The 18958-nt window shown below is 39.2% G+C and overlaps 1 protein-coding gene across 7 annotated transcripts; it reads right to left on the bottom strand.

The window, feature by feature from the left end:
* Positions 1–740: 740 nt before the first annotated feature.
* Positions 741–18683, bottom strand: LOC311296433 (NXPE family member 3-like). 7 transcript variants are annotated; one of them, XM_084418208.1, is made up of 10 exons: positions 10761–10851; positions 8757–8881; positions 8120–8190; positions 3971–3989; positions 3618–3892; positions 3104–3519; positions 2937–3013; positions 2538–2765; positions 2107–2444; positions 892–1198 (listed from the first exon to the last, which is right to left on the bottom strand). In XM_084418208.1, exons 2-10 carry the CDS (start codon positions 8800–8802, stop codon positions 1004–1006), a joined length of 1665 nt encoding a protein of 554 aa, XP_084274334.1. In that variant the 5' UTR covers positions 8803–8881; positions 10761–10851; the 3' UTR covers positions 892–1003. The 7 variants fall into 7 exon arrangements, with proteins under 7 accessions (XP_084274332.1, XP_084274333.1, XP_084274331.1 ...); XM_084418206.1 differs by lacking the exon at positions 10761–10851 and adding an exon at positions 18632–18683 and having other exon boundaries at positions 741–1198; positions 2538–2741; positions 3618–3989; XM_084418207.1 differs by lacking the exon at positions 10761–10851 and adding an exon at positions 18355–18427 and having other exon boundaries at positions 741–1198; positions 2538–2741; positions 3618–3989.
* Positions 18684–18958: the final 275 nt, after the last annotated feature.

The following is an 18958-nucleotide window of genomic DNA, read 5'->3' as shown; positions in this document are numbered from 1 at the left end:
TTACTCGCGTGATCGCATATTGCGTTGCATATTTATAATATTATCAATATAACAATATTTCATACAGTAGCCTGCGCTCTGCACATATATTATGGGCACGATGAAAGGAGAAAAGCCAAATGAGCCCGAGTCCGACCAAAGCCCAATCTGTAAAAAAATAAAAAAAATAAAAAAATAACGACAAAATAACGCCAACATTTTCCTATTTACATGTTGTGATTTGTATAGTCACAGCGTATACAAATAACATGGTCACAAATTCTCAGTAGGCGAAGCACTTCTACTTGGGCGGAGTGATTTGCTCGCAGCGCCTGAGAAGCCCCGAGGTGAGGAGCAGAGAGTTCGCTCAGAATTGGAGTAAATCACTCCGCAGAAGTAGCAGTGCTTCGCCTTTTGAGAATATAGTTCCCAGTATGTATACGGTTAGAAGATGTCTGTGTCTCATGTGACCATGTTATTCGTACACGCTGTGACTATACAAATCACAACATGTAAATAGGAAAATGTTGGCGTTATTTTGTCACTTATTGGGAGCAGTATGCTAGCTGGAGCCGTTTACCTCCAGTCTTTGTGCTAAGCTATGCTAGCGGTGGGTGCATCAGACAGAGTTACAGCACGCACGGAGATGAAAAAGGTATGTATGGACTTATCTAACTCTGGGGGATAAGGTGAATAAGCTGAATAAGCTAAAGTCCCAAAAAGTCGACGTGTTCCTTTAAAGTTGTTTGATAAACAGTAATGACACGGACAGCAGGTTTATTTAGTAAGTCAAAGAAGTTGCTTTTCCAATTTGAGGATGATAAAACAAAAACATGAGGTCTCTGACGTACTAAACCATTCTCTAAAAAAATGATTGTAGTTGAGAATTCAAGCGGTTTATAATTTGGACAATTTAATTACAACTCATGGAAGTCAAACAGTATTTTTCAGCTTTTTTAGACAGTTTTTAATCTTGTAATAACAGTTATTGAACACAAAATTGTCAAGATACTTTAATTTAAATTCAGTAAGGGCAAATAAAAGAGAGTAAAATGTCAATCTCATTTTTAATGATGATAGGGCCAGGATGAATGTTCTCTCTGCTGTAGTGGCATGCGGTCATTTGCCACACATCTAGAATATAAACACCAACATCCTGAAAAGCCCAGTGCAGAATTCTGTCCAACTGTAGAGAATACCAGTCACTGCCAAAAATATCCTATTATAAAGACAGAGAAACACAAAATGATCCATAAACTTGTCATCACAGAGTGCTTTAATTATTTGAACACTTGTTACTCTATAGACATTTATCACAGTCCGCATATTGTCACATCCGTTTCCTATTAGTAGTGTAATTGATTTTCCACCTGCATTATTGTCAATGGATGGACGGTAGCTAATTTTGTCAAGATAATTAAAGTAGCAATTTGACATTTAACGTCAATATTTCAAATGGTTTATTTAGCCTTAAACGATACCCTACCATGTGTACAATCTTCCATTAGAGATAAAATATTTAAGAGATATAGAGATATAAGTTATTGCTGGAGGAATGAAATACAATACTATCCCATCATTGAAAACAAACCTTGAGAATAAGACTCGTTTAAGATAACAAAACCAGTTACTTTTGAAAAATTCACTCTGGGCTGGAAATGTTCCTTTATTTGAACTTAAATTTAATCCAGTACTTAATTATTGTATTAGAAAGTAGAGTGCAAGAAAGCAATGGAATTATTGTTTAATGGGATGTACAGTATACCATTGTCTAATTCTAATGGTCTTTAATGTGATATGTTGTTTGTATTCTATTCTTGGATTTATTTTAAATAAAAAAAGGTATTCAGACTCTGAAGTATTGCACATAGACATACAGTGGGCTTGTGCGCTCCCCTTTAAATCATGAAATATGTGCCGGAATAACATGAGACCATTTTTCTTTTCTTAATGATAGTAAACTGAAGTTGATTTGTTGATGAAATATCTGTGATTAACTGTACATAAATAAATCACAACAATCCTGTGCCACAGGTACTGCCATTGATCCAGGCTCCAGCAGAAGTGATTTTACGCTACTATTTGAAGCGTCTGCTTTTGAAGTGTTATGAAGGCCTATAACGTTACCTTATAGCCAGTGTTGACAGTCTTGATTATAACAGTTGTATCAGGTGCCCGCTGTAACAATGCTAGAACAGCTTTGCGAATCCTCAACACTCTATGGGTGAAGAAATCCAGAGGGTACGTGGTGAAATGAGGTCCCAGATTGAACATAATGACTGTGTGGGGTCCTCCAGCCAGGTCATCGATCTCATTACTGATGTAGTGCAGATCAGCAAATGCTGTTTTCAGACTGCGCATAGGAACGCCGTGAACCCTCCAGTGTAAGTCAATGTTGTTATCCACATCCACTGCTATGAGCGGCCCTGACTTATACTGGACATGCAGGTTCATCTGCTTCAGGGCTGAAAAACAGACCCACAATTAATGGCATCTATGCACTGTATAAATAATTGATGAACAAAATGAATGAACAAATAAGCAACTATTTATCTCACTTGGTATTGCTTTCACAAAGAACTCAAACCACTGTCTCATAGTAGAGTCTCCCATCATGTAGATGTGTTTGTCTTTCAGGCACTCTGTTGTCGTTTGGGTTGTAAAATGGCGGGTGCTACAGACGAATGACGTCCACACATCATTCAAGTAAAAGCCAGCTGGAACTGGAGTGTGTAAACCAGGGTGACATTTCTCTGTAACTTCTGCAGGACGAGTAAATGTAAGTTCTGTGTCAAAGGTATAAGGTTTCAAAAATTTGCCTGAACAGGAGATTTTATTTGATTTAATTTGCATTGTCTAAATGTAAAAAAAAAATGTATTATGTGCAACACAATTCCCAACATATCTGCCTCCTTGTACTGTATTATTCTGCTGGGTTAAACCATTGACCAACATACCAATAGTTTCATTTCCCTCTGAATGAAAAATGTTGATGATCCTTTTATCTCCATTGATATCTTTGTTAGTTTCCTTCCTGCCAAAGAGAACATGTTTGTCATTCTGCCTTCCATCAATGCATCAAATATATCAAACAAACAGTCAATCAAGTGTTCTTTAATCTCACATAAGCATTTTCTCCTTATTAGTCAGGCGGTTTCTATAACCACCCATAGAGTGGTACACAAGGGCACTGCATGGCAGCGATTTGGGTCTCTGACAGTGCCAAGTTTCTCCAACACGGGAATCGTTGTATTCACAGCAGCAGTCTTCTGTTCCCATATGCTCTAGTCCATTGTTGTCCCACTTTACATTACACATCACTTTTTCACTCAGCCTGGTCTTATTTGGTCCTGGTCCCTCATAATATCCATTAAAGAAAACTCTGTCAGAGTCAGTGTCTCTGTGATGCTTCAGGACCTGCACAGCTTCACTGGAGTGAATTAGACGCACAGCCACCTGTGCCTTGCCGACCCACGGCAAGAGGAAACGTACAGAGTAGGAGCCATTGAGCAGGTCCACCACCTCCCCAAAAACACTGGCCTGTGACAGAAGTACATTCTCAGTACAACTCTCTGACCCATGGAGATAAATAAATCAGGCAAGTAGTTTTAGTTAATCTAATGTGTACAATAACTGACCTTAGTTTTAGACCAGAATAGCTTGGCTTGAAAAAAGTCGCCTCCATAACACTTGGATTTGTTGTCAAAATCCTTAGCATGCACCGTAACATAAAGCTCCTCACCAATTTGATAGCTCTCTTTCAGGTTCTGAATGATGAATTTGGTGTGGCCTGGGCTAGTACTCATGGACACATTTGTGATTGCTCTGTCAGGCCCGGCCCAGTACACATCTTGCTGTAACCTGGAGTAGTCGTCTACATTGATTCCTTTTTCAGACTCTTCTGAACTGAGTACTGAAGGAGAAGTGGAGTTTATTCCTGCAAAGTGCAGAGACAAAAAGCCAGGTGGAGGGTGTTTGTTCCTTTCATTACCTGTATAAGACCATATAACCTGCAAATACAAAGATTGTTATTAATCAAAAGTTTTGTCTGTGGGAATCATGGTTGTAGATTATTAAATTAAAAATGTCTAGGGATATGTATATTCCCTGAGAAGGAAATGAGACAATGCGTCATAACGTTGACGCTATGGGAACGCCATCAGGTGCGACCTGTGTCTGAAATATGCGTGGAACACAGCAATTGATTGCCAGACAGCGCACTTTCAGCACATTGATATCTTCAGTGCTGTATACATGTATTATGCTTTCAAAACATGATCTTAGAGTATTTGTTTTCCATTTCAATTTGTCATCTAAAAATAGACATTTCAAGCTTTCGAAAGATGTATTTCTCATGTCAGCGAGTAAAGTTCACGCTGAGTTTTGGTTTATTTTTTGATAAAATATTTTACAAAAGCACAACGTTTAGTTATTGTGAGTGCACACAAATCCTAAAATAATCAGTTTCGAATGATGTATTAGGCTACTGATGTAAGACCAAAAATGACGGACGTGGTTAAATGCCAGTGATCATGCCGGCGCCTCCATGTCATGCGATGCTTCCACTGTCACGCAAACACAATATGCACCTAATAATAGCGTACATTTATATAGGTTAACGTTAGAGTGAGCAGTCATGTTAAGTTTCTACTTACATGGTTCAAATAATAAGCCATATTTGAGGTCGATGGATTTTCGCAAACGTTTGGATTTTCTGCCTGACATCCCAGCTCCCAACCTTCTAACAACGTTTTAACAACATGGCCAAAGTCCATTACATTTGTAAGCTGGAGAAACTGGTTGAGGAACGACATGACACAGAAACACATTTACCGAATTCTGTAAACGACACCATACAACAGCAAATGTTAAGCAGGCCAACATGACATCATGACTTTGCGTAAACATACACGCCACTTTCAAGTCAAAAGTGGCGTGTTATTTATACGCATTTTGAGCTATCCGCGTGTAGGGCTGAAACGATTAGTCGACATTGTCGACAACGCCGACAATAAAAAATTGTCGACAAATATCTTTGTTGTCGAGTAGTCGTTTGATCCCACGTGACCTAATGTAAGGGCCTGCAATATCGCGATTTGACCGCTACGGCGCTGTAGCGCTAGAGTGTAATGCAGCCGTTACAAATGCTATTGCGGTAGAAGAAAACACAGCGCGAATTATGACGGAGTGCAAACGAATCCGAACTAGTAAGGTGTGTAAAGTTTCACAAAACTGCAAACCAAGAATGCTGTCGTATGCAATACATGCAAGGCGGAACTTGCTTTTCACGGGAGCACAACATGCATGTTAAAACACTTAAAGAGGAAAAACCCGGCAGGAGACGAGCCGGTGAGAGGTGAATTCTCCAGCTGAAGCTAAATAACTAGCAGTAAATCTCTTTTTAGAGAATGCAATACTACTAATAATAGCAATAATATTAACAATAATAATATAATTACAGTAATGTGATGATTCATTTTTGCATAGAATAAAGCTTGATCGAGCTTAGGAGTCGGGGCTGTTTTTATTATTGTAGCTCTATTAGGTAACGTTATTACAGTCTTATCCCTTGCCTGTATTTTGTTACATATTCATGAAGACTTACAAAAGGAGATGTTATGAAGAATATCATGTCAGTTAATTTTTTATACTGTAAATTAAAAGGTGAATGAGAATGTCTCTGTCATATCAAAAAAAAAAAAAAAAGATTCTTATAATAATTGTTTGCAGTTTAAGTTTGTCTGTAATGCAGCTGATAATTTTTTTTTGTTTATTTTTTTCTATTGAAAGAGAACAGAATATTTAACCAATGCTTAGAGAGCATTTGTGTGTGATTTGAGTTGGACAGAAATCTGAAAACTTAAAGAGAATGACCTGTTTAGTTGCTCGAAGTTCATTAAAACAACCATTTCAAAAGCTTAAGTGATTTTCTTTTTTTATATTATAGTTAGAATATGTATAACTCCGTGTTTTAACTAATTGAAAAGGCTGAATAATCGTTCCAAACGTACTGATTAGTCGGCGAAATAATCGATGAATAGTCGATTAATCGTTCTAATAATCGTTAGATTAATCGATTATCAAAATAATCGTTTGTTGCAGCCCTATCCGCGTGTATGTTCACGCCGAAACGAACCGTCATCTTCCGCGTGTATGTCTACGCCGTTAAATGTCTGAGCGAAACGGAGCAAAATGTACGTGAAATTAATCATGTTGGTCCCCTTTGGAAAACGTGTAGATGTCACAGTTTAACAGCCTCAGACGTGAATCTTACACGTACCATTATCCCCGGACGTTTGCTAATCCTACCATCTAATCATAACCATTTCTTAAAACTACGTAGGCTACAATTATAAAGAAAAACAACAGACAGACAAATATAAATCACAATCATTTATTTAATGAGAAAATGTCAAAATCGGTACCAAAAGTTGTTCACGTGACGATGTGTCCTCTCTGGCAGTGGTTTTGTATGAGGTAACAGAGCAGAATTTAACTTATTAATTAAAATCCATGAAAATGTTAATCCGTCTTCGGTTTGGTTCGGTTCGGTTCGCTCTGAGGGCTGCCGTGTGCGCGCTTCATTTCAAATGTGAATGTGCATGACGCAATCTGTGACGAAGCAGGCGAGGCGAGAGCCAATGAGCGTTTGATATTACTGCCGTAACCATAGTAACCTGTCTTCTTGAGGGCGCAATTTTTGAATTTGAATTCATAACAAGCGCGGGGTTTGACGTTTACGGTCAAGATGAGATTACTGGATAAAGGGCTGAGTTTGGATCTTTTTCTTGCAAATAATGGATTCTGAAGGTTTGGATTACATCAAGCTAATACAATTGGTGTATTTTGTGAATCGATGTTGTGTTGTAAGGTTAATTATTGTGATTATACATTTTAATATTGTCCATAAAATGGGTATGTTTAGGTGTGGGAGTACAGTTAAGGGATCTTACATTTATAATCTATACATGGTATTAACCCCAGTGACGGGTAGGTTTAGGGACGGGTTTGGGGTAAGTCATATATATTTATATAGAGAGTAATGTAACGTTAAGTCAACGGCGTTGATAAACACGCTGAAAAGCGATTATGCGTGTTAATAGCACGCCAAAAATGGAAATCGAATTGGCGTGTCATACATACGCCATTTCATGAGATCAGCCTGAGCAGGCAATGCCGAAACAGGTGAACTAATTTCTGCCCACAGATCTGGCTGTAATGAGAGCAACTTGAAGTAAAGCCATGGGCATCGACCAATTTGATCTCATGACAATATGAGTGATAAAAACTCTGATTAATCCAGAAAATTTCCCCATCAGAACTGGGATTTCTAATGCTCATATGACATAGCAGACTGTGATGGCGCAACTGCAAGAGCAGCTTTAGGTGTCATTCAGACAGCAATCATTCAGACCTGGTCAATGAAACTCTGTTTCATGTGACAACTGGAATTAAAATTGCAATGGACATGATAATGGAGCAAGTAAAATAATTCCACCAGATGTACCAATCGCACTTGCTGACATGAACCCAATTTATTGTTTTTTGTCTTGTTGCATTATGTGTTCCTATGCATTTCCTTATGGCTTTAAGTTCATAAGTGCTCAATCGTGAAGTGGACATTTAAGATGCTTTTCAGGTGTCTCACACAAAGCAGTGTGAACCAAGGAGAACCCCTTCATTCATTGAAGCCTGTCCAGACAACCGCACTGCTGGAGGTGACAGGATTTGTCAAAAAGGGACAGATTATCGTCATGGGGACCACAGAAGCAGAAGTTTCTCCATGAAGGAATGACACGTCAACTGATTAAGTCGAGGCGGGAAACTGTAAGCTGGAGAAACTGGAAGAAGTGGCTGAGGAATGACCACTCCCCGGGAAGACAGGATCTTTCTGGAAATTAACATTTGAACTCACTCTTGTGAAGTTAGCATCATCATTTGAGACACAAAGTCCCATTACAGAATTGCTAATGGTTTGTAATGGTTTTGTAGTGGAAACCATTAGCATTTCTGTATTTTTAGTTTTTTTGTTTTTTCAGCAGGGAAGCCATGCGACTGGGAAAAAAATTATAACCATATACTTGTAGAATATATATTATTTAGTTTGATTAAAAGATGCAGTTGTGCTAAATGAACTTACCAGACAGCTCATGATCACCAGTAGACACAACCCCATAAAAAACCTCCAAACATGTGATCTTTCCCTGTGAACTGTAAAAGCATTATGTCATCACAGTCCTTTACTTTTTATGAACAAATTGCATTTTCCATGTTCGGTTAGCCTATATACAATATAGCTACACATTTGTAACTTAACATGACCCATTCAATGTTTATGATTAATATTTATTATTAAATAGCGTTAAGACTGAACTCATTTATTTTAAGTAAACCAACAATGTAAAATTGCAAGATATATGCCATGTGGCACCGATACAATTTTAACAATCAACGACCACAAATATTTTTGCCCCAAACAAATAATATTTTACTTATGGATAAACCTATAAAACATTTTTGTTTACAGTGGTTGCTGGCTAGGCTATAGCAAATAACAACAGGTTCACTGATAATACAGCAATCCAAACAGTGTCTATGGGGATTTTACCTTTTTTTCTTGTTTTGTTAATTTTGTTTTTAATAATTGTTTGCTGATCACCGATCAAATTCATTATTAAGGCATAAATTAAATGTATACATTATTTATATATTAGACTATTTTTATATTATGTCCATGAAGAAAAACAAATGGCAAGAAGTATTCAGAAATAACTTACAGTGTTGTTCCCGAGTTTCAAGCTCCATTTTATTCTTTGAAGGCATTATTTTGAAGATATGTGTTTGTAAAAGTAATAGTCCAAAGGCGATTTCCTCGAATGGTTAGTGTGTGCGCGTGATGTCACTGTAACGAATGAGACCAAATCAGACACACATTTGATACATGTACCATAAAAACTTGCAAACTTCTCTGAGATCTGCGTCAAAGAGTCATCCCCCACAAAGAGACAAGATGGTCTTAGTTACCCGGACGACGATCAGATAAGGAGTTTATTACTTTTGGCAATGCTGACAGAGCCTCTGCTGCAAGAACAGATTCTCCTGCATTCATTTATTGATGAATTGACTAACATGAAATGAACATGCATTCCAGAACATTTTGTGAATAATTTACTGTCGTGTGTTGTGTCTTTTAATACTATTATCTGTTCGATACTTGATCTTTTGATACTATGTATTTTATTACACCACCAATGGTCAATGTAACTTTACCTGTATCATGTCTCCTATCTAATTACTCCTCATTTAATGACTCACACTTTGATGTACATCACCTTCTCTTAGAATGCAGTGTGGATTCGTTATATCTATCTGAGTATTAATGAACAGAAAATAGTACTTGAGACAGCATCGTAAATCTCCCACAAAAAGGAAACTCCCGCCAGAAATTCCCTCTTTCTGATTGGTTTAAGACCGCCTGCAAGGCGTGCCTTTTGTTAAGCTTTAAAAGGCCGTTCCGTTAGCCCTGCCTCTCGCTCTCAGCGCTTCTCATCCTACAACACTACAACGCTGCTTCCGCTGTTACTGGGGGGGGGGGGACCCCCTTCCCCCACTGGGGCCCAGGGCCCTGGGCACTGCCTGCCATGCTTTCATGCTTCCAAAAAGGGAGACTGCAAAACTGCAAACCTACCATCACCGCACTGTCCAACGATCAACTCCTTGCCTTCTCGGCACATCAGGAGGCCGCACCGTCCAGCGTGCACTCAGCAGGCCAGGACAGCAGGCTTCGACTCACCACGGCCATGTGCTTGAAGCCACCATGCAAGCTCCGACCCACAACAGCGTCGGAACCACACGATGGCAACTTGCACCATGACTTTTGACCCTCACGGACCCACCAACGGACTCAATTTTAAACCACTTCAAGAATTGTATACATGCAAGTATTCAATTTAATGAGGTGCTCTGAAAATGATCAGCTGATGGTTCTTTTCATACTGAAATAGATATTTTCCATAGTTCTATTACCTGCTTCCGGTTCCATAACACTCACCACTTTACCTATGCATGTATGTATGGATGAATGTATGTATGTTTGTTTGTTTAGTTTAGTTTAGTTATGTTTGTGATTTAGTTAATAAAACTTGTGCACAATTATGAATTTGGTTTCTGATCCTCTGTTTGCATACAAAGTCCCTTTTACGATCTTGATCTTGTTACATGCTCTAATTGCTGTACATGATAAGGAATAATTATTTTTCAGTGACCATGAAAGATACACTTTCCTTAGAATAAATGAATAATCAAAGAGTTCATTGGAACTGATTAATTGATTGTAATATTAATTTGGCTTACCTCAAAGTTAATCTAATTAACTGACCCAAATATGAATAATTAATCATAATTGGTCATTATGGATTATTATTAATATTTCCCCTTTGAGCTAATATTGTTACATCACCAATGGTTACACCCATACCCTTACAAATTATTTTTTAATTTTTTTACAAAAAACTCTTACAGGAATCAAAAAGATTCAGAATAGGGGACATAATGTCTGCAGGATTCCTGTATGGTCCCTACACAGTCCTTCAGGATTCCTGCAGGATTTTTTTGAAAGGGAATTGTCTTTGCCCCTTCAAAAAAACAAAAATAAAACTTGGCCCAGAAAGCAGACAACTGTTAATATCGAGCCCTGAAATGCTAAATGCCTGTTAATGGTAAATGCTAAAGTTAACCATTGTTAAATAGGTCAATAAAATAGGTCAAGCTTATAAATTTACCTTTTCCCTTTTCTGTTCTGTGCCTCAGAACGCTTTCCACATCTATCCAGTTTTGGTCATGGGACACAGAGCGCTCAAGTCTCACGCATTCACCGTGAGACACGCATTTCAACCAGTTCACTATGGAGTTAATATTGTGCCATAATTAAACAAACAAATCCAGCATTTTGTAAACAAACTCGATCTGCTTTGCAAAGGAAAACTCGACTCGCAAACAAACAGAAAGCAATGTGCAAGTAAAGGTCAATTTGAGCAATAATGCAGTGGCGTAACAAATATATTGTGTTTTACAAATATAAATAAATGAGGCTAGATAATATTTCACAAATAAATGCAAACCATCCTACAAATTGCATGTAACCTTTGAACAAATACCAAATCTAGTGCATACAAATGCATATCTGTCTGTTAGGATTGTGAGACACTTGAGTAGTCCTTATGCTGGACCTTATGTCAAAATGATTAATGACTTTGACCTTTGACCTTTTGACAGGTTGAACTTCCGTTGACCTTTATGATTGATGGGTTGAACTTCCCGAATGAGGTAATGGGATTAACCTTTGCCCTATCGATCATGTGGTTTGACAGCTAGTTAATCCCTTTTAAGCCTAGTTAGCCCTAAATCATAGTTTTGACGGATAGTTTTGACGGATAGTTTTGACGGATTCAAACAGCCGGTGTCTGGTTATATGGGTTTCTGTCTGGTTATATGGTGTGTGATTTTGACGGGTTTCAAGCAACCGATGTCATGTTCTATGTGTGATTTTTGACAGCTGTCTGAACTTTGTCCCAGTTATGTGTGGTTATATGGTGTGTCACAGGCACCCCCGGCTTCACACTCCCTCCCACCCTCGCATTTCAGAGCAACGTATATAAATGGGGTCAGTTCTTTCATGGTAACACTTTACTTGAAGGGGTGTGCATAAGACTGACATGACACCTTCATAATCATGACATGGCAGATGTCATAAATATGAAGGAGGTCTTATGCAAGTTTATGACAACTGTCATTAAGTGTCATTCGCTCAATTATGACATTTTTAATGCAAATATGACATTGTTTGAGATGTCTTTGTTATGACAACTTGACATAAACCAATACATCATAACCAGTCAGTGTCTTTGTCATGACAACTTGACATTACCAAGACAACATAAATTGTCATAAACATAAACATGACATAGCAGATGAATTATCAAACTTCAGAAACCACTTAGCTTTATGGGTTAGCATTTCATTAAACTGTCAGGTGGTTAGTTTTGACATTGGCTGTCATGAAGCCATTATAACTGTGTCATGAATGTTTTTCTTGACCTCAAGTACAGTGGTACAAATTTAATTTGTCATTAAAATGTTATAATGGCTTCATGACAGCCAATGCCAAAACCAACCACATGACAGTTTAATGAAATGTTAACCCCTAAAGCCTAAGTGGTTTGGTAAGTTTGATAATTAATCTGCTATGTCATGTTTATGACATATTTATGACAGGTTGTGTTGTCTTAGTAATGTCAAGTTGCCATAACAAAGACATCTCACACAATGTCATATTTGCATTAAAAATGTCATAATTGAGCGAATGACACTTAGGGCCTTATCTTGCACCCAGCGCAATTGACTTTGTACACGGACGCATGTATCATTAAGTTGGCTTGAGAGAGCCAACTTACTGAAATCCTATTTAAACTTATTATTATTATTCTGACCCTAAAAATTTACAAGACAAACTCCTCCTAGAGCTTTAACTCTACATACTCCAAATTCGGCTCAGACACTCAAACTGATCTGACTCGAGTTGCTTTATCATTTCAGACTGATCGGACTTACGGTTTTCCTACAAATGACGATCAAATCTCGAAAAAACTCATTCAAAAACTCCCATTGACTTACATTGGGGAGTTCTAAAAAATTCAAACCGACAAAAATTTACATCTAAACACCTTGAAGACTAAACCAAACTGCCGTTCTATATCCACCTTATTTTTAACGGAAATACGGACGCAGCCAGTTGACGGTATTTTGTGCGAGACTTCCGGTCAGGCACTTCCGGTCACTGGCGAGCTAACTCACTTTTCACCGTAGCATTTATCAAACAAATATTCATGACAACTAACTCGACGTTGGCTTCGAGGAAGACCGGGATTGTTTGTGTAGTTAGAGGTTGTCATAATAACTGCTATAAAAGAAAGATTTACTTGGAGCATGAGTGATTTAATCATCGAAATCATTGACATTTTAATCATCAGGCGCCCTACGACTGGCGACACACTGGCTGCGTGGCGTTTTCTATGTCTTTGCACACCAGAAACTTGTCTGACGCGGCGCTTCTGCTGCTAGGTGACATTATGATAAGCCTCATTGGTGATATATTCGACATATGGGGAGAGAGTTGTGGAAGGCCTATATGTTAAACATAAATATATAGCAGCAAAGACAACGTCGGCAGCAAAATAGGCTACAGAATATTTAGTTCTGTACTGACAGGTGCAATGTTAGAAAATCAAAATAATATTTTTTTTATAATTGCATTTATATCTGCATTTGTCAAAACCTAAACTTTCAAACATCAAAATGTCATTTATTAATATGTATTCATCTCACAATGACATACAAATATCTTTTCCTATTCTATTTTGCCTGGAAACGCTTCCAAAACGCTTTTTGCGTGTCGCGTGAAAAATAGGCGTCGATTCTATTTCTAGCATGCACGAGGTTTCCGCGCGGCACAAGCCTGAGACGCGCGTCACGCAGGCAGTGTGCAAGCTCTAACCTGTTAACATGTGAGCCGAAATAAAAACGGACACGCCACGCAGCCAGTGTGTCGCCGGCCTGAGGAATCCCTTCGCCTGTGGTTAAAAGCTTTACATTTGAAGAAACCACCGAAACGACCGTACATGTTTGTTCTTTTCATTTCGTGAACACAAGACCTACAGAAGACCACCCGATACCAGAAAAGTGGCTGGGCTAAAAGTTTCAATAAAAACTCTGAGGAGAAACAAAATCATTATAGTAAACCCTGTATACAGTAGAATAATCTAGTCATGGCATAATGGCATGATCATGGCGTTTATTTTATCTGATTTACAATTATTTATATCCATCTATTGCTATCCTGTGCTTTGGTTGCATTCTGATGGCATTATTAATACATTTGACATCACAAAATACCTCCATTAGTCCAGCGCTGGCTCGACCGTGTTTAGGGCGGTGCTGAAGGCGCCGGCGAAGTTTCATAGACAGTAAAAGAAGTTTTAGCACTCTGCTAGATACATGAGTGTTTTCAACCAGGTCCGGTACCCGAACTGGGTGAGGCGGGGCTTTAGTTCTTTGTTGTATTCATCTGCTACGTTATGTGTAACATTTGTCTGTCAATTCTGCATAATCCTTTGCGATTGATATCGTTAGTTAGCCCAGGGAAGCGAGGAAACGGAAGTGCCGCACAAAAACCGGATTCTGGACCCATATTTACTTCCGCGTTCGAAAATAAGGTGAATACTATATGAGCCATTGAGACTCAGGGCGTTTTCACACCTGAAAGTCCGCAACAAGGTCCTAACCAAAGGTCATGTTTTGATACATTGTATACATTTGGTTAGTTTTGGTTTGGTTTCACATTGCAATTATGCGAGCGCACTAAAGAACTTTACATTACGTACTTGCGTCCTGTCGTCATCATCTATATGGGCTGTATCTTGACATTGATTGGTTTGTAAACGGACGTGCGTCTGACGTCAGTGTGTTGTCAATTCGGCGGGTAACTTTGACAAGAATGAATGAACAGACGCATATCGTTGCCACTATACTGTTTTTATTACGGCACTCCCTGCAGCACCGACTATACTCGAGGCGAGTTCAAATTCGCCAAACGAACGTCCTCGGTTTGCGAACATTTTATCGTCGCCGGCAGGACGCAGGAAAAATGTGTGTGTGTGTACGCGCGCGCGCGCGTTTGAATCGGCTGGAAGAAATGCGTTGGGCAGGACTGACAGATCTGCACATAAATAGTCTTCTTCAGTTGTTTAGGCTACGCGGGAACCACCGGAACTTCCTGTAAATAGTCTGAAAGTCCGAACCATACAGAAAATGCTTTCACACTAGAGACGAACCAAACCTTTGCTCAGTTTGATCCGGACCGAGACTACCTCTTTTCGTCGGACCAAATTTCGTCTGTTTGGTCCGGACCCTGGTCCGGGGGAGGTTTCACACCTGTAATTTTGATTCGGACCAAACTGAAAAGTCCGAAAGTCCGGACCAAACAAGGTAGGTGTGAAAGGGCCCTCATTTAAACTAATGAACTCTAAACTCTAAACACTGATAAACTAATTAACTTATAAACTCATGAATTCATAAACTTATGAACTCTTAAACTCATAAATTAATAAACTCTGAACTCTTAATCTCATTTAAACTTATAAACTCTAAACTGATTTAAACGTATAAACTCAAAACTCAAGAACTCATACACTTATAAACTCATCAATTTATACACTTATAAACTCTAAAATCAGACACACACACTGAGTTTGAGTGAGTGTGTGAGCGAGTTAGTGTGTGTACGTGTTTGTGTGTGTGTGTGTGTGTGTGTGTGTGTGTGTGTGTGTCTATCTAACTTATTTATCTATCTGTCATAAACTTCAAACTACTGTAAACTACTTTAAACTTCAAACCACTATAAACTTCTTAAGTTTAAATCTTCCAGCTCCCAAGCAACTCCATAGCAACCAAACTCGAGTACCCTAGCAACCGTTTTGTAAGACCTATATCTCTGTATCAGAACATCGTATAGAGATGAGGTTTGGCTCTTTTGACTCATGCTAGCAAACAGCACTTCCAACATGCTACACATGCTAGCAGTGAATAGCTACATGCTAATAGTGATTCGTTAAGTGTTAAATCATGCCAAGATCATGCTAAGAACTCTATAAAAACTCCATAGTAACCATCTGTGACAACTACCAACCACCTAGTAACACCATATCAACCGCCCTGAATACCTTAGCAACCGCCTAGCAACACCATAGCAACCACCAGAACACCCTAGCAACTGCCTAGCAACACCATAGCAACCACCCAGAATACCCTAGCAACCGCCTAGCAACACCATAGCAACCACCCAGCAACCACCCAGAATAATCTAGCAACCACCTAGAACACCCTAGCAACCGCCTAGCAACCACCCAAAACACCCTAGCAACCGCCTAGCAACACCATAGCAACCGCCTAGCAACCACCCAGAACAGCCTAGCAACTGCCTAGCAACACCCTAGCAACCACCCAGAATACCTTAGCAACCACCTAGCAACCACTCAGAACACCCTAGCAACCGCCTAGCAACCACCCAGAATATTCTAGCAACCACCTAGCAACAACATAGCAACCACCTAGAACCACCTAGAACACCCTAGCAACCGCCTAGCAACACCCTAGCAACCACCCAGAATACCCTAGCAACCGCCTAGCAACACCATAGCAACCACCCAGAACACCCTAGCAACCACCTAGCAACCACCCAGAACACCCTAGTAACCACCCAAAATAGCCTAGCAACCACCCATAACACCCTAGCAACCGCCTAGCAACCACCCAGAACACCCTAGCAACCACCCAGAACACCCTAGTAACCACCCAAAATACCCTAGCAACCACCCAAAATACCTTAGAACACCCTAGCAACCACTCAGAACACCCTAGCAACCACCCAAAATACCTTAGAACACCCTAGCAACATCATAGCAACCACCCAGAACACCCTAGCAACCACCCAAAATACCTTAGAACACCATATCAACACCATAGCAACCACTCGGAACACCCTAGCAACCACCCAAAATACCTTAGGACACCCTAGCAACACCATAGCAACCACTCAGAACACCCTAGCAACCACCCAAAATACCTTAGAAAACCCTAGTAACACCATAGCAACCACTCAGAACACCCTAGCAACCACCCAAAATACCGTAGAAAACCCTAGTAACACCATAGCAACCACTCAGAACACCCTAGCAACCACCCAAAATACCTTAGGACACCCTAGCAACACCATAGCAACCACTCAGAACACCCTAGCAACTGCCTAGCAACCGCCCAAAATACCCTAGCAACCGCCTAGCAACCACCCAGAATACCCTAACAACCACCCAAAACAGCCTAGCAACCACCAAGAATACCCTAGCAACCACCCAGAATACCATAGCAACCACCCAAAAGACCCTAGCAACCACCCAGGACACCCTAGCAACCACCTAGCAACCACCCAGAACACCCTAGCAACCGCCCAAAATACCCTAGCAACACCATAGCAACCACCCATAACATCTTAGCAACCGCCTAGCAAAAAACTTTCTGCTCCAAACTTTCTCAAGCCAACTTAAAGTTTGTCTCAACGAACTTTCGCATCTAGTTCCTATTTTGAACCCGCGCAAAGCGGACTTTTCCCTCCACAGAAGCACGTCGGTTAACTAAGAAATACACTTGCGCTCCCCGGGGCGGTTCAGCGCAAAGAGGAGGCGTGTTCCGGCGCAAACGTTCCCTCATGCTATTTTACAGGTTTAGAAAACAATTGCGCCACTAACTGGAAAAAAAACAGTTTAAAGTCAGTGGTGCATTATTCATATGCTATTTTAAGGGCGCATGCTTGGCCTTAATCAATGTAGCGTGTGCACAACGCGCATACACTTCTCTCATCTACACACAGACACAGCAGTTATCATTTTTGCAAATCATACATTATTACGATAGATAGATAGATAGATAGATAGATAGATAGATAGATAGATAGATAGATAGATAGATAGATAGACAGTTTATTATAAAAGCATACATCTTAGCTTACACATTTACCCAAATTATCATACGCCTGTTTAACCGAAGTTAATTTGGGTGTGTTTCTCCATCCCCAACGTCCCTGACGGGAACGTCGGTCTCCTCAGCTGTGAAGCGCTCCTCGCGCCCCCGCCCTTATAATAGGAATCCGCTTTAGAACAAGCGCGCCTGCTCTTTAAGGGAATGTGAGATGTCGCTCTGATTGGTTTATTTCACATTACGCCCAAACCACACCTATAAATAATGAAGCTACTTCAGACCAACCCCTTTTAGATTTGCGCCAGGTGCAAGAGTAATTTATCCCGCCGGGAAAATAGCAACAGCGCCAAGACCCGCCCACAAAGTTACTTGCGCTTTGCGCTTTGACACTTGCGTTTCACATCGTTAAAATAGGGCCCTTAATGACAGTTGTCATAAACATGCATAAGACCTCCTTCATATTTATGACATGTGTCATGTCATGATTATGACGGTGTCATGTCAGTCTTATGCACACCCCTTCAAGTAAAGTGTTACCTAAAATATATAAAATAAAATATCATGCTAAAGTTGAAAAACATTGTTATTTCACATTCATATGTAAAACATTCTATCCTTTATATTCTATCCTTTATATAATTTATATAATATAAATTATATAATCTAAAATAATTAAACTAAGGTTGAAAAAAACATTCTTTTTAAAAGAATATAAATGCTTATACAATATATCTTACTAAAAAGTATATAATGAAATGCTTGTAAAAAGAATAAATAAAATTGTCTTACATTTTAGAGAGAGCTGAAGAAGTAGCTCCTAACACATCATTGTCCATACGAATGGGTCACAAAAATAATTAAACTAAAGTTGAAAAACATACCTTTAAAAGTGTATAAATGAAATGGTTATAAAATAATTTTACTAAGGTTGAAAAAATATTCTGTTCTTTCAAAGTATAATATAAATATCTTATTGATCCAATTGTTTTAGTTTTAGCTGAATAAAATTATATAAAAAGCTTACTAATACCAATTGTTTTAGATGAATAAATAAAATTCATCTTACATGTTTAGAAAGTTGAAGTATGTCCTACCATCGATGTCCACAAAAATGCAATGTATGAATGGGTTCAAAATTGTTTTACACAACTGAATTCATATAGTCATTCCTGAATGACCTCACACTGTCTCAAAACATAGGGAGGCGCGCGTCTAATGCATGTGCCTCAAAAAGTAAAACACGTGTGTGTGTGTGCGCGCCCCCTTCACATGTGAGCTCTGTCATCTGAAATAGGATCCCCCATCCACATTCCTTAACGGTGACCTAAAGTATAATTGTTATTAAACAATGTCTGTTCAAAAACTGTACTTGGTCGTCTTAAATCTCATTTAT

This window comes from Rutilus rutilus (genome assembly GCF_951802725.1).
Source record: "Rutilus rutilus genome assembly, chromosome: 9".
In the NCBI taxonomy this organism is placed as follows: domain Eukaryota; kingdom Metazoa; phylum Chordata; class Actinopteri; order Cypriniformes; family Leuciscidae; genus Rutilus; species Rutilus rutilus.
Note: the sequence above shows the minus strand (reverse complement) of the source record. Positions and strands in the feature narration are given on the sequence as shown.

Bases quoted from the DNA above. Each gene is read 5' to 3' on its own strand.
- LOC311296433 (XM_084418203.1), bottom strand. From the start codon at position 8,802: ATGCCTTCAAAGAATAAAATGGAGCTTGAAACTCGGGAACAACACT. The intron at 3,520-3,617 runs GTCAGTTATTGT...CTTCTGTCACAG, and splicing joins TATTCTGGTCTAAAACTAAG to GCCAGTGTTTTTGGGGAGGT. The intron at 2,445-2,537 runs GTGAGATAAATA...TCTGTTTTTCAG, and splicing joins CTTTGTGAAAGCAATACCAA to CCCTGAAGCAGATGAACCTG.